This window comes from Chrysochloris asiatica, unplaced genomic scaffold (assembly GCF_000296735.1).
Source record: "Chrysochloris asiatica unplaced genomic scaffold, ChrAsi1.0 scaffold00109, whole genome shotgun sequence".
NCBI classification, from domain to species: Eukaryota; Metazoa; Chordata; class Mammalia; order Afrosoricida; family Chrysochloridae; genus Chrysochloris; species Chrysochloris asiatica.
Genome location: NW_006408627.1, coordinates 6,540,004 through 6,555,367, shown reverse-complemented (window position 1 = coordinate 6,555,367; position 15,364 = coordinate 6,540,004). Strand labels below are relative to the sequence as shown.

The 15,364-nt window shown below is 38.4% G+C and overlaps 1 protein-coding gene across 1 annotated transcript in view; it reads right to left on the bottom strand.

The window, feature by feature from the left end:
* Positions 1-15,364, bottom strand: part of PTPN13 (protein tyrosine phosphatase, non-receptor type 13 (APO-1/CD95 (Fas)-associated phosphatase)) — a 254,452-nt gene that overhangs the window by 31,838 nt on the left and 207,250 nt on the right. Inside the window, exons 36-38 of the mRNA XM_006867768.1 lie at positions 12,051-12,121; positions 7,929-7,990; positions 2,811-2,869 (exon numbers count right to left, since the gene is read on the bottom strand). Of these exons, the coding sequence (XP_006867830.1) occupies positions 2,811-2,869; positions 7,929-7,990; positions 12,051-12,121 (192 nt within the window). The remainder of the gene's footprint in view (positions 1-2,810; positions 2,870-7,928; positions 7,991-12,050; positions 12,122-15,364) is intronic.

Genomic DNA, 15,364 nt, shown 5'->3' with positions numbered 1-15,364 from the left:
TTTTTTTTTTTTTTTTTTGCTTTTTACAGTTCACTGAGTTTTTGGTGTAAGTTTACACAGCAAGTTAGACTCCCATTTGAAAATTTCCCCACAAACTGTTTGGCAATATAGCTACATTCATCACAATGTGCTGACATTCTCTTTAACTGTACTCAATTTTTTCCCATCCAAGTACTTCAATTTGCTTGCATCCTTACCTTCTCATCTTTGCTTTTGAGAAATTATTGACCTTTTTGTTTCATGCCGATGATTTTTAAGCAGAGCACTGATCTTATGGGCAATATCTCTTATTTTGATGGCCTGTTCCACAGTATGCTGCTGGTCTTGTTTTGGCTGATAAGAGGGAGCTTTAACACAGTCTTTCCACAGACACAGTCCATTTGATTTCTGTGTATTCTATCTGGTGAGGTCCATGTGTAGTCAGTCGTCTTTCATGTTGTTTAAAAGAAAGGCACTTGCAATGAACAAACCACTGGTCTTGCAAAATTCTATCATATGATCTCTGGCATCGTTTATATCATCAAGGCCATATTTTCCAACCACTGATCCTACCTCTTTGTTTCGGACCTTTGCATTCCAATCTCCAGTAATGATCAATACATCTTGACTGCATGTTTAATCAATTTCAGACTAAAGAAGTTGGTAGAATAATTCAATTTCATCATCACTGGCTTTAGTGGTTGGTGTGGAAATTTGAATAAGTATTATTAACTGGTCTTCCTTGTAGGCATATGGATATTATCCTATCCCAGACAGCATTGTACTTCATTTCAGATCTTGATATATTCTTTTTGATGATGAATGCAATACCATTCCTCTTCAATTTGTTATTCCTGACATAATAAACTATGTGATTATCAGATTCAAAATGGCCAATACCAGTCCATTTCAGCTCACTAATGCCTAGGATATCAATGTTTATGCGTTCCATTTCATTTTGGACACTTTCCAATTTTCCTTGATTTTATACTTCGTACATTCCATGTTCTGACTATTAATGGATGTGTACATCTTCATTCTGAGTTCTGCCCCATCAGCAAATGAAGGTCCTGAGTGCTTTACTTCATTAGTGCCATCACGGTGAACTCTACTTTGAGAAGGCAGCTCTTCCTCAAATGTATTTTCAGTGTCTTCCAATCTGAGGGCTCATCTTCCAGCACCTTATTTGACAAAATTCTGGTGTTCTTCATGTTTCAATATTCAATAATCTGGTACTGACAGTGTTCCACTGCTATTCGCAAGGTTTTCAGTGACTAAATATTTTGAAGCAGTGCATCTCTCTCCTTCTGCCTAGTGTGTCTTTGTCTGGAAGCTCAGCTGAAACCTTTTTACCATGGGTGACACTGCTGGTATCTTAAATACCCATGGCACAGCATCCAGAATCACAACCACACACAAACCATCATCGTATGACAAACTGACAGAGAAATAATGGACTTTACAAGGAGGCAGGTCATAATTTTTCAAAACTATATAATGCCAATAGACTGAGTTATGAAACTATGAAACTATAACGCTAAGTCTTTGAAACTGATTTTGGAAGGTGTTTGTTTATGTTTGAGGAGTAGATTAATGAACACATGTGCCTCACATTTGTCTTTACATACAGCTGCAGACATTTCGACTGTTGTCACCTACGTACACATTCTGTGTACACATCAGTATCTACCTGTATATCAATCTGACTAGTGATATACCTTGCAGAGGAGTCCTGGTGTGGTGCTGTAACATAAGCACTGGACTGCAAACCACAAGGTTGGTGGTTCAAACCCACCAGTTGCTCCTTGGAAACTCTATACAAGGTAGCTATGAGTTGGAATCGACCCAACAGCATTTAACAACAACAACATACCTTGCCGAGGAGTCTTGGTGTGGTGCTGTAGGATAAGCACTAAACTGGTAGCTACAGGGTTGGTGGTTCAAACCCTCTAGTAACTTCTTGGAAAGGGTCACTGAGTTGGAACCAACTTGAAGGCAGTTGACAAACAACAACAATACCTTGTATGGAAGATTAATAATTTAATGCATTTCTTAAAAGAATGTCATATAACTCATGAAACATACATACATATATATATGTCATGTTATAGAGATTAATAATACAATTGTTGTCAAGTGCCACTGAGTTGGTTCTGACTCATAATAACCCAGTATAAGGTTTCCAAGGAATGACTAGTGGGTATGAACCAACAACATTTTGGCTAGCAGTTCAGTGCTTATCCTATAGTACCACATCAGGACTTCAGTGATATACCTGTTGTTAAGTGCTGTCGAGTCTGTACTGACTCATAGTGAACCTGAACAGGGTTTCCAAAAGCAGCTGGTGGGTTTGAACTGCCGACCTTGAAGCTCACAGTTCAGTGCTTATCCTTTAGTGCCACACCTGTAGTCTCTTGATATAAAAAAAGGTCAGTCCAAATATCCCTAAGAGAAAGTTATTAAACTGTTAAGTAGCCAATGAACTGTTGCTTCACAGATGACCTGGAACACTATCAAACAAAAAAGGTATTTTTCCAACCATTTACATAGAGTGTCTGTCTCAGAGAAGAGGATGGGTGCTGGATATTTGTATAATAAATACAATTAATAATAGTATTTGTACATTATTTTTTTTTAAAACAGCAATCTTTCTTTTAAAAGCCCATACCAAAAACAAACAAAAAAACAAAACCCATGCAAGACAGAGAAAAGAAGCTATCTATTTCTTTCTTACCTGAGTTATTTCTTTCTTACCTGAGTTATTAGGACATTTAGAGTAATTGCACGACTGACTTAGAAAACTAACTTCAGACAGAGTCAAATTTGTTGACTGGTAATTAGAGCATTTTCCTTCAGGGTTGAAAACTTCAATTATTTCTTCCCCATTAACCTAAAGAATAAAACCAAAGCAAATCATTAGTTTACTATTAGACTACTAGAATTAGGCAGGAAATACGCATTGCTCTGCCCTATCACTCTCCTCCTCCTCTTCAGTGCATAGACCCTGAATTTTTAGTTTGTCAGGTAACTCCTCAGAATAGAGCAACACTTTTCAGATTTCTTTGTGGCTAGATGTGGACACTTGGCCAAACTGCCACTATGCTCTAGTAGTGTAGTGGTTACGAGTCGGGCTGCCAACCTCAAGGTCAGCAGTTTGAAACAACCTATGGTTCCACGGGAGAGAGATGAGGCATTCTGCTCCTGTAAAGATTTGCAGCCTCGGAAACCCTGTGCAGGGTCACTATGAGTTGGAAATTGACTCCAGACTCCACGGTGCTTACCAACAACAACAACCTTTTCCTACTCTGTTTCTTCCAATGTAGATGTGATGGCAACCTACGGATGACATAGTGACTGTGGTAGAAATTTAAGTCTTGAAGCTGAGATGCTGCCAAACCAACTCTGGATGGTCTGCATCTATTTTTTATTTTTGTAATCACATGGGAAAAACAGTCTTTAAGAGTTCTTATCTAAAAAAATTTGACTTTACTTAAGTTGCCATCAATCCTTATGCTAATTAACACACAGAGTACGTGATGATGTCACTTAATAAAATGAACAAATTTTATTGGTTTATTCAAGGAAAATAATGTGGGTGACTTAATCTAGTTTTTTGTGTGAACTGAGTGACAGTTTACATGGGAGCACACTGGTTTTGCACCATTGTTTCATTGCAATGAGCATCATCATTCAACAGAGCTACTTAAATTTAAGAATAAAAATTGCCCTCAACATTTCTGAATTTTCTTTTTCTTCACTGATAATAATCTAGGGATAGAAAAAGCATACCCCACCTCCTACATTTTAATGTGTCTTCAATCATGATCACTCTTACAATAAAAAAATTTTTTTTTACAGTGTATAGTGGATGAAGTGGTATGCATTTTTTTGCGGGGGGAATAAAATAATTTATTTAATTTCATATATTTGATTGTTAGTATGAAGATTGAGCATACATATAACAAGTAGGATAATTGGCTTCACACCTGGAAGGTTAAAACTGCAAAGACACTTTTAAAAAGCAAACCTGACAGCCATTTTCAGTGGCCCCCACAGATGCTTAGTTCACAGCCTATTTTCTAAGTAATATACACTTTTCTTACCAGAAAGTTCAGTGTGACTGAATTGATGGCAACATGGAGAGGTCAGAGCACTGACATTTAGGTTTCTGAAATACTGTCTTATTAAGTTTATTATGCAACAGCCACGCATTGCTTGTATTGAAAATGAAACACATTTGGTATTTGGATATATTTTGAACATTAAGAATATATGGAGGCAATCCTGAGCCCGCCTCTGGGGCAGAGTGGCTGTATATAAGATGAAAGCTCTGAAAACTAGTTTTTAAAGACTACCTTTTGCATTTAAATATATAGAATCCTGTCATATTAAAAATTTAAAGGTTTTTATTGTGAATTGAGTGATAGTTTACATGGAATAACATCGGTTTTGTACTCATCAAATCGTATTTTGTTTCATTGCAATGATTACAATTCCCTCAATGTATCATCATTCAACAGTAGTTGTTTCTATTCCCTGGTTTTTTGTTTTGTTTTGTTTTGTTTTAACACACACAAAGACTAGCTCTTGTGCTGAATTATCCCGACACACACCAATCAGATGTCAGTTACCACCCCAAAAGACCCCTGGCCCAGGATTTGGTGACATCGAGTCCTGCTTCATTCCTTTGTGTGGCTAACCAGGCTGGACCTTTTTACTTCTGGCTGTTTGGCAAAGCTCACTCTCTTGCTCTGGATCCTGCACCTGGCTCATCTCTGTCGGACTCCCAGTTTTAAGACTTGATGTGCCAGTTTCTGCAGTCTTGTGAACCAAGAGCTCTATTTGGTGTTGAGCAAGGAGAGTCCTTCAGACTGAGGTGATGATGGTGGTTGTTGCTGTTGTTCAGTACCATCAAGTCTATTATGACTCATGGTGATCCTGCATAAGGTTTCTAAGGAGTGGCTGGTGGGTTTGAACCCAAGCCAACCTTGTGATTAGCAGTCCAGTGCTTATCCTGCAGCGCCACACCAGGTGAGAGCTATGGATTAGGGAATACGAGTGTCCAGACCGTGTGTTATTTCTTAGATGATTTGTGAATTCTGTGAGATGTTGCAGTGAATTTTAGAAACCTGGGACATCAGTGAGGATGCTGAAGGGAGGAGTGGTGGTTGATATCAGGCATTATGGTATAGGATTTTGGAAAAGTCAGACATTTGGGATATCTTTATCCTCTACTTCACAGGGATCAGCCTTGGATTGATCTTTCTAAAAGAAATTATTCTTACAACACCATTAATTCAAATATACCAGTTCTTTGGTCTTCCTTACTCATTGTTTGGGAGTGCTGTGGCTTTGAAGGATAAACACTAGACTACTAACCACAAAGTTGGCGGGTTCGAGTCCACCCGCTGCTCCGGGGAAGAAAAATGAGGCTTTCTGCTACTGCATAAACGTATGGCCCCTGAAAGTCCTATATACGGTCACTATGAGTTGGAACCGATTCAACAGCACCCAACAACAATTCATTATCTAGCTGTCATATGTGTATGAGGCAACTAAAAATACCTTGGCTTGGGTCAGGCACATCTTAGTCCTCATAAACAGTGGTTATGTAATGATGTCAAAAGTTTGACTTGACTGTGAAATTCCAATCTTCATGAGAAATTCATTAGTTATTCTAGGGCAGCATATCATCTGGAATACTTCCTGAGAGATTTTAACTCCAGCAAAAATGTTGGCCGCCACAAGCATCCAAAGTCCTGGTTTGTAAGGTTTTATGTAAATTTAACAGAAACTCTACCCTTCTCTCTTTCCTCCGTGTGCTGATATCCAGAAAGAAAATAAATAGCATTCAGCATGACTAATACTAGAAATACACAAAAATTAAGTTACTTCAGTCATGTGAAACTGAAGACTTTCTGAATACACAGGAGAAGGGAGTATTGCTTTATCTCAATCTATCTTGTATAAATAGCAAGACATTTTTACTTTTGTGTCTTAATTATTTTTGCTTTATATTTCTTCTGCTGTCATGTCTTTTTAGCACTTACTATACACCAAATCACAAATGTGAGCTAAGAGAATGAGTTGAAAGCAATTGAACTTAATGTTTTGGGTCACTAAATACATTTAAATACATTAAATCCAACGCATGTCAGAAACCAGCTGAGATTATGTTTACAGAATGGAGAAAAATGTCTCAGCACTGCAGTTTACATAGAAAGAAAAATTTAAAAGGAGCTCCAGACTATCTTGCATGGGATACACATGAAATAAAACAATTCCATGAAGTGAAGATCCAGTTGTGATAGTCTTAGAGATGAACTTTACATGCCAGAAAGAAAATCATTAAAGAGATATGTCAGCCAAAAAAGGAAGACATACCTGTAGCCTTACAAAAAACAGACATAGAATTATGCATTAAAATAGTTTTAATATAGCAATGCCAAATTTCTTTTCAACAACCTTCTGTGGTTTAAGCTCTTATATTTCATTATGTAGTAAAGCATTTCCTTAGCCTTTAGAAACCAGGTAAGTCAGTTTCCCTTGCCACCATTTTTTTCCTTTACTAGTATCTGAAATTTGACATTAGAGGCTCACTTCTGGTCAACATTAACCCAAAGGAGCAAATCTATACTTAATTACATTCTTATTCTTTTCCCTCAGTTTGAAGATTATCAAAAGAAGTCTTATACATTAATAATAATAACAATAAATTCCAGTAATAAAACTATGCATTTAAATAGTAAGCTTACCTAGGAATTTATAAAGGTGTGCCAGATAAGGTAGGGTGAAATGTGGGGTTTTCCACTGTGTACTTTCACTTACCAAGTCCTATTGTTGTTGTTAAGTGCTATTGAGTCGGTTCCAACCCATAGCGACCTTGTATAGGGTTTCCGAGGAGCGACTGGTGAGCTTGAACTGCCGACCTAGCAGTTCAAATGGCTTTGCAGTCTGGTGCATTAACTCACAGTGCCACACCAGGACTCCATACTAAGACCTATTAGAGTTCACTAAAACATTTTCTTATTAACCACTATGAGGGCAAGTCAAAAGCATTGCTACAAAAATCATAGAAACCTCTGTGAAACAAAAATACCAAAATGTGAAGCTACTGTTTCTCAACAGATCCTCCTAAATCTAGGTTTACACACTTTTGAAGACAGGGTTTCTATCTCTCTAACCCTTCTTTGAAGAATCTGTCATCCTTTGATTGATACCATGTCACAATATCAGTTTTGGAGTCCTCAAGGGACTCAAATTGTGTTCCCTTCCATTGTTCTTTGAGTCTTGGGAACAAAAAGAACACTGAACTGCCAAGATCAGAGCTGTAGAGTGGATGGAGTAAGGTTTTCCAATGAAATTCTCATAGACAGCTTTTTCTACCCTGGAAGGCTAAACAGGTGCATGGTTGTGATGTAAAAATTATTCCTTGTTGCAACTTTCCTGGCCTTTTTTCTCTCTCACCCAATGCAGTTTTCAATTTTCTTAAAACTTCTTAATAAGTCCCTGATTATACTATATCCTCTGAGAAAAATTGATCAAGATTTCCCATTTAGATTCCCCCAGAATAGTTGCCCTAACCATCCGAGTTGACTTCTGTGTCTAGGAGTTTCGCTCAGCAGATGCCCTCGGAAGCCACTGTTTTCACTGGACCCTTTTTGTGAAGACACCCTAATGAGACTAAGACAAGTGTATTGTTGGGAGAACTTGCCTGCAACCATTCACCGACTGCAGAAACACGTTTAGACACGTTTTTGTTTGGAATAAACCTGTAGATATGTGAAGCGAAACCCTACTAGTCACCGCTTTTGACTCACTCATATGTCTAGAAAAGACAACTGTTCAAATATATAATCACTTTGGTTTAAAACTCAAACAAACGTGTGTTTTGTTTTTTTTTTAAAGATAAATTAGTCTGACATGAACGAAGGCTAGCTTTTATTTACCTTGGAGAAAGAACTAGTAGGAGTTAGGGCAGGCTTGTTGCATGGCTCCACACTGTGATAACCTGAGGGGAACCACAAAGTCAATCAGTTAAAAACAGAACAGAGACATGAAAGAAAAAGAAAATTTTTATGGATATTATTTTTATTAGTACACTAAAACAGTCATATCACAGAGAAATTTAAAACCAAGCAACTAAAATAAAATATTAGAGAAAGGTTTATTCCAAGAAAAAAGCCAATTTCTTAAAAGAAAATACTTCATATAAAAGCTCAATTCCAGACAAATGGCTTAAGTGAGAGTGAAAATTCTTCAAACCTAGTGGGAAGAGACATCAGAGATACTCAGTTATATTCGATACTAAAAGGAAGACAGCCTTTATATTATATCGTAGCAAATGTCAAATGATAAAGGCTTTCAATTTAACCCAGACAAATAAGTTATTGATGGATACAATCAAAAAAGGATGTTTAATATATTTTTAAACCAAAAGCTAATTTCAACTCGTATCCATTAGCATAAAAAACAAATACATATTAAAATGAATAATTCTGCTTCTCTTATAATTAAAAAGTCACATATTTAAATAATTTGATAGACTGTATTTTCCAGATTTTTGAAAGATAGTAGTCTAAAATGTTAAAAAAGAAAAAAGAAAAGATGTAATACAGCCAAGTGTCTTCAAGGAGCTGTATCTTGTATTTAAGAAAAACCTAAAAATAATGAATTCTCTTCTACATGGAGAGATGAGGGTCACCATAAGTCGGAACTAACTTGGTGGCACTTAGCAACAACAACAACAACCTGGAGACATGAGGGTTTTGATGAGATGAAATTTTTAAGGATACATCTTTATAATTTTGTACCTGATATTACAAAGAGCCCAAGAATATCTTTTAGCATCACTATAAAGAGGTAGAATGGATTTACTAGATGTTATGTATGAAAAACAATGGGAAAGACACCAATTATAAACCACTGGTTTTAACAACAAATTGTATCTGAGGAGTATGAAATATAATAATTTATTATTTATAATCTCTCTCTCCTGTCCTCTCCTCTGACATTTTTCCCCAGGCAACCAATGATGTGGTTTTTGTCACTATAGATTAATTTGTGATTTCTATAATTTTATGTTAAGTGGAATCATACAGTACAAACTTTTTTTTGGTTTGTCTCCTTACACTTAGTATAATTATTGTGTGGCTATTTTATTTCAAAATATTTTTGCATTATCAACAGTCCATTAAATTTTTTTTTAATTGCTGAGTACTAGTCCATTGTATAGATACATAGGTAGGTATGTGTTGCCTAACATCCATGATTTCTTGTTGTTGCCAGGTGCTGTTGAGTTGGTTCTGACTCATAGCAACCCTGAATATGGTTTCCGAGGAGCAGCTAGGTGAGCTTGAACCGCCAACCCTGTGGTTCAAACTGACTCTGCAGTCCAGTGCATTAACCCACAGCACCACACCAGGACTCCATTCATGATATGAAATAGGACATTATATGATTACATATTAAAATGTATGGAAGTCTGCTTTTGGTCATTTCATCACCACTTGTGTTGCTAGAACTGCTAGTGGAGGTTTAAGCAATAAACAGTGGTGGTAGCAGTGGCTGAGAGGGTGATTATTGGAACAGAGCAAGGGGAAGTGAGCAAGGAGGAAGCAGAGTGCCCAGTTCTGTCCACTGCAGAGTCCATACCCAGAGCCATGACCTCTGCCTCACCTGCCTGAACCCTACCCGTGTCCCAGTGCTTTAAGAGTCTGGGCTTGTGGTCTTTAAAAGCATTTTGTTGTTGTTGTTGTTGTTAAGTGCCATCGAGTCGGTTCCGACCCATAGCGACCCTGTACAGGGTTTCCGAGGGTGTAAATCTTTACAGGAGTAGAAAGCCTCATCTTTCTCCCGTGGAACAGCTGGTAGTTTCGAACTGCTGACCTTAATGTTCGCAGCCCGATTCGTAACCACTACGCTACCAGAGCTCCTTTAAAAGCATAGATGGAAATAATAAACAAAAGGAGAACTACCTTCCCTTAAAAAGCAAAAACAATCTTTTGGGATCACGGTTTATCATATATGCAATTGGATGTTGCCAGAAGACGAGAAACACGTCATACCTGTATTAAATCGGTTTATCCATCTCTGTTTTTGGACCTTTGAATTTGAAGTTTTTTTGGTTATTACAAAGAGAGCTGCTAGGAAAATTCTTGTACAAGTCTTTGCATGGATGTATGTTTCCTTTTTTCTTGAGTAAATAAAATACCTATGAGTGAAATGGCTAGATCATATGATAGTCTTATGCTTAACACTGTATCAAATTGCCAAACTGTTTTCCAAAGGGGTTGTATCATTTTACATACCCAGCATTGCATGAGAGATCCTGCCTGTTATTGATATTAAAGAATTTTACAACTCATGAAGAAATTAGTTCTGTGGGAATAGAACCAGAGAGCTACATAGTCAGACCACTAGGAAATTTCCACAAGGGTGGCAGGTCATAGCTACTCTCTTCAGTTTTGAAAATCATAGTAGGAGTCATCTCTGAGGTCACTAGAAAAAATGCTTGCTGACTGTTCACTGAGCTAGTCTGACTCTACAGTGACCTGGAACTATTAGACAGCAGTAAGAAAGACCCCAAAGACATTCAAGATAACAACAGAGGAGAAAAAAAGATAAGCTAAGTTTTATCTTTCAGAAGAGAAACAACAACTGTAATAATAAAGTGGTTTTTTTTAAAGCTACTATTGATATTTAGAGACTTGTTGTTTTTGTTATTAAATGCCACGAGTTGATACTGATTCATAGCAATGCTGTACAAGGTTTCTAAGGAGCAGCTAGGGGGTTTGAACTGCTGACCCTGTGGCTCCCAGTTCAATGCTTATCCTATAGCACCAGACTAGGAGTTCTATTTAGATACTACTGCCTGATAAGCCATAAATTTGGTTTTGTATGAAATCCTGAGTATACAGTTCAAAAGCTCTAAATCCCACAATATTTTTTTGTTTCTAACAATCTTATTGGGGTTCCTGGGTGGCGTGAACAAACTGTTAAGGAACTTGGATGCTTAACTAACTGTGAGGTTGAAGGTTCCAATCCACCCAGAGGTACTCAGAAGACAAGCCTAGAGATCTACTTCTGCAAAACCAGTCACTGAAAACCTTATGCAGCATAATTCCACTTTGACACATATGGCACTGACTCAAAAGCAACCGGCAACATTATTGTATTAATACTAGTAATAAAAACCAAATTCACTGACCCTGATTGTGCAAGCGAGATCATGAAATCAGGCCTTCAAGGTTTAAATTGACTATTAACTTGTTTCTTCTTCATGCCTTAGTTTCCCTTTCTATAAAATGAGGATAATAGTAATCCTATTTCACAGGACTGTTGTCAGGAGTAAAACACTCAGAATAATGCTTGGTCCAGAATAAGCATTCATGTTTACTACTACTATTGTAACTACAAAAACTATTTCTATTATAACGCTATAATGAAAGGCAGATGCTTTGTTTTGCTCACTGTTATAGTCCAGAACAGTACATCTGGCACAGAGCAGAAATTCAATAAATGTCTGAATAAATTATTATGTGGCAAGTACTGTGATGAGTGTTTCATATATATTATGTATTATTATATTTATGCCTCATTATATGGTTATAAGGTAAAAACTAATGATGCCCTTTTTATTACTAATTTTCATATCCTTACTTTACTATTGGGAAACAGAGACTAGTATATGGATCAAATAACTTTCTAAGGTCACATGTTGTTGTTGTTAGTTCCATCGAGTTGGTTCCGATTCACAGCGACCCTATAAAGGGTTTTCAACGTCACATAGGGCTCATAAACTCAGGTATGTTGTTGTTGTTGTTAAGTGCCATCGAGTCGGGTCCGACCCATAGCGACCCTGTACAGGGTTTCCGAGGGTGTACCTAGAGCTAAATCCTGTGCTCGGCCATTTCCTATTATACACTGAAATTTTTAAAAAGTTTTACTTAGATGTGATTTATTTTTTCCTATAAAAAACAAATTCTGGATGGACAATTAAACCATTTTATTGATGGGATTCAAACTAGATGCTGGAAAACAATTGTGTTCTAAAATGAACATACCCTTACCATTGGCCTTGTGTGGCTTTGGACTTGAATTGGCAGCCCTCTTCGCATTGGGCACTACTGGATGTTCATCTCTGTGTTGTAAAAAGAGAAAAGATCACTGCAAATTTGAAAAGATATTTGCTATAAAAAACATTTGAACTTATTTGCTAACTATATAGCCTCAGGAGTTTATTTATTTATTTACGTCATTATCTCTGTCTCCATCCCTGGCGTCACTGCCTCTCTGGGTAGGGTCACGCTCTCCATTCTTTTCACTTGATGGTCCCAGGGACCTCTGCTCCCGGGCTACAAAATCAATCACTCCCCTCCTTTTGTCAAAAAACATCTACCTCTCTATTTCCTACCCTCACAGTTAGTCCTGATGGCAATTATTCACTATTGCACCACAAGAGTCTTATCCCCATTTCCTTTTGCCACCCTGGTCCCAACAGATTGGAAATCATTCAGTGGATTTCCTACCTACCTCTGCCCTGCCTGGAACTAGGCTCCCTCTTGAAAGCTTGTAAGCCAGCCACTTCTTGCCTTTGTAGTCCCCGGTCCCAACCCTTTTTGGGTAGCCAATGTCTAAGTTGCCCATCCCTGTCAACCCTGTGTACCAAGAGGGTGGGAGTGATCCACGCTGTAAAGATTTGTTCCCTTTTTTGAGTTACTACATCCATACGTATATGTAAAGTTCACCAAATTGTAGTGGGTTACTCTTTTTTTTCTTCTTCTTCCCTCTTCTTTCTTCTTCTAGTCGAGTTCTGATCATTCAGGCCATCGAAGCCAGGCAAGTGGTACTATCTGCAAGTATGAGTGTTCTTGTGCATGTCCACTGACTTCGTATCAGCTGGACGCTTCATTCTCTGCTCTAGTCCTCTGTGGCCATGTCACTGCCTCTGGGCTCAGGAGTCCCCGGGTCTTGCTGTAACTGCTGGCCATCCAGGTCTCCCCCCGGGTTCACAGGAGTCTATTGAATGTGGTCGGACTTAGATCCCAACTTCATTGCTGTTTTCATGCCCGCCCCCCCCCCACTTCCCCTTATCAGTGACCAATGTGGTCAGCAGCCAGACCACATGCCTGTTTGTGTATTCCCCTTAAGTCTTAGTCTTGGAAGGGAGTTTGCTCTTAGGGGACCCGACCACTTGCCTTGATGGCTCCCGGGCGAACAGCTTACTTGTTCTTGTAAAAATCAATCGTACTGCCATTATTGTTTCTGATTTTTCCTGCTGGTCCTTCTTCATGAAGTATCTTCTGTTCTAGCCACTTCAGGCTGGTCTACTCATCCTTTCCGGTGGAAATTTCCCACCTCAGATAATTCTGGATGGTTCCTAGTTTCCACCTATGGTCTTATGCAATGCACAAACTCAGGAGTTTATTTTGAGGCAAAATTTTGCAGCCTTCATCTATATAATTTCTAGAGGGAGAAATATTCTTAATACTTCTTGACATAATCTTTCTTTGAGTTTCAGTTCAATACTTGAAATACTCGTAATAATATTCATGATCTAACTACAATTTGATGTTACTAGGTGATAGTTTAAAGGTAACAGAAATGATTTATCATCTTAAAACACTTACATTTGTTTTCTTTTCAATTATTTAAAGCAAAAATCTAGACACATTATTTAGTTTTACTTAAAATGAATAAACAGCCAAAAAATACCCAAGGGCATGTCAAAATTGTGTTTTTTTGTTTTTTTTAAAAAACATGTTGCTGTAAAACATTAGCATAGCACACTTTCATGAAAATACCTAGGGAGTGGGGGAGGTTTCTGTTGGCAAACCAACATAGAAGGCAAAAATCATTTGCATAAAAATACAGTAATGTAACACCTTGTCCTTATGAAAACACAGAATTAGTATTCAATCTCATTATTGCTGATGCTGGGAAGAGGGAGGTTGTCTAAGGTGTATAGTGTTGGGATAGGCAATTGGCCAAGAGCCCTGGATGCTCTTGCTAGGCAGGTCAAGAATGCAAGGCCATTTTTCAAGGTTGTGTTACTGTAACCTTGAGGGACGATGCAAACTACCTCTCATTTGAAACAGCAGGCGCTCTTACAGACTTAAGACAGCATTATGTTCTCCAGGCTCAGTGTCCCTCTCCTGTAATGTAACCCACTGTGTGTGCAGGCACCCACTATAACCATTTGTGTTACCTCTATGGAGCTTGGGGAACCAGGGGAGCAGATAGGAACATCATACTCATTCTGCTTGCTGTGTCACTGAAGTGCGTCACACTGCAACACTAGGGCAAAGCATTCTAATTGGTAAATATAGTGACCACTCAATTAACTGCAAACATATATCCAACTATTTATTCATTTAATGTACTCTGAGGATCAACTGTCTACGGGGGAGTTTGTTCTATTCTAGTAATCTCTGACACTTTTCAGTGAATTACTAATGCAGAAATGTTTTTTGAGAGAACATAAGTATGGAGAGAACAAACAAGATGGCGGATCGGGTGGACGTGTAGCAAAGAGTTCTGCCAACAACAACACAGAATACCTGACCAAGCAGTCTCAGGGGATGGTCCCAGAACTCTGAACCACATATAAAGGAATATTTAGAAGGTTGGAAGGCTCACACCTAGGGAAATTTGTGGCAGAAGCAAGAAATCTATTGCTTTCTAGTCCGGGACACTCGGCTGCTCCAGGAGCCGCCATCTTGAGTGAGACCATGAGGGGGAAGGATTGGAGCAGCCACAGACACCTGGCAGAAGTGCAGAGATAAAGGTGTGGCAATTCTTTTCTTTTGGTATCTGTTCACTGGTCCCTTACTATCTGCACACCTCCATTCTGGTGACTATAGGGGTGCCTGAGCTAGTGGGCACCCCAGCCCCACCCTCGGAGGGTTCTACTACGCATGTGCATAGATAGCTTTGAAATTTAAAGAGACAGTTTCCAATTAAAACCAAACAGTAACAGCCGGCACTGAACTGTTTCCAACTAGAAAAAAGGACTGAATGGGGATTGTGGAGCAGGACAAGCAGATAAAAGAGGAAACAGGCCGCAAATTAAATCCTCAGTTACGTCAAAACGACCAACAGTGGTATCTTGAAACTTCTCAGGAAGAAGAGAGAAAAGGGTAGCCATTTCCTGATCACATCTACTTGGAGGCATTCAGAAAGCATAAAAAATACCAAAAATACTACCCATCTAAGTATTAAGTCCACAGATAACACCTTCAAGATGCCCAAAAAGCAGAAACAGATGACCATATCTGTACATGTCCAGAAACAAGATAAAGTGACTGAGGCAAATGAGCTGGAAGGAGACCTACACTCCATATTGGAAGGTGGGCAGGCTTTGGAAATGCCTGAGAAGGAATTC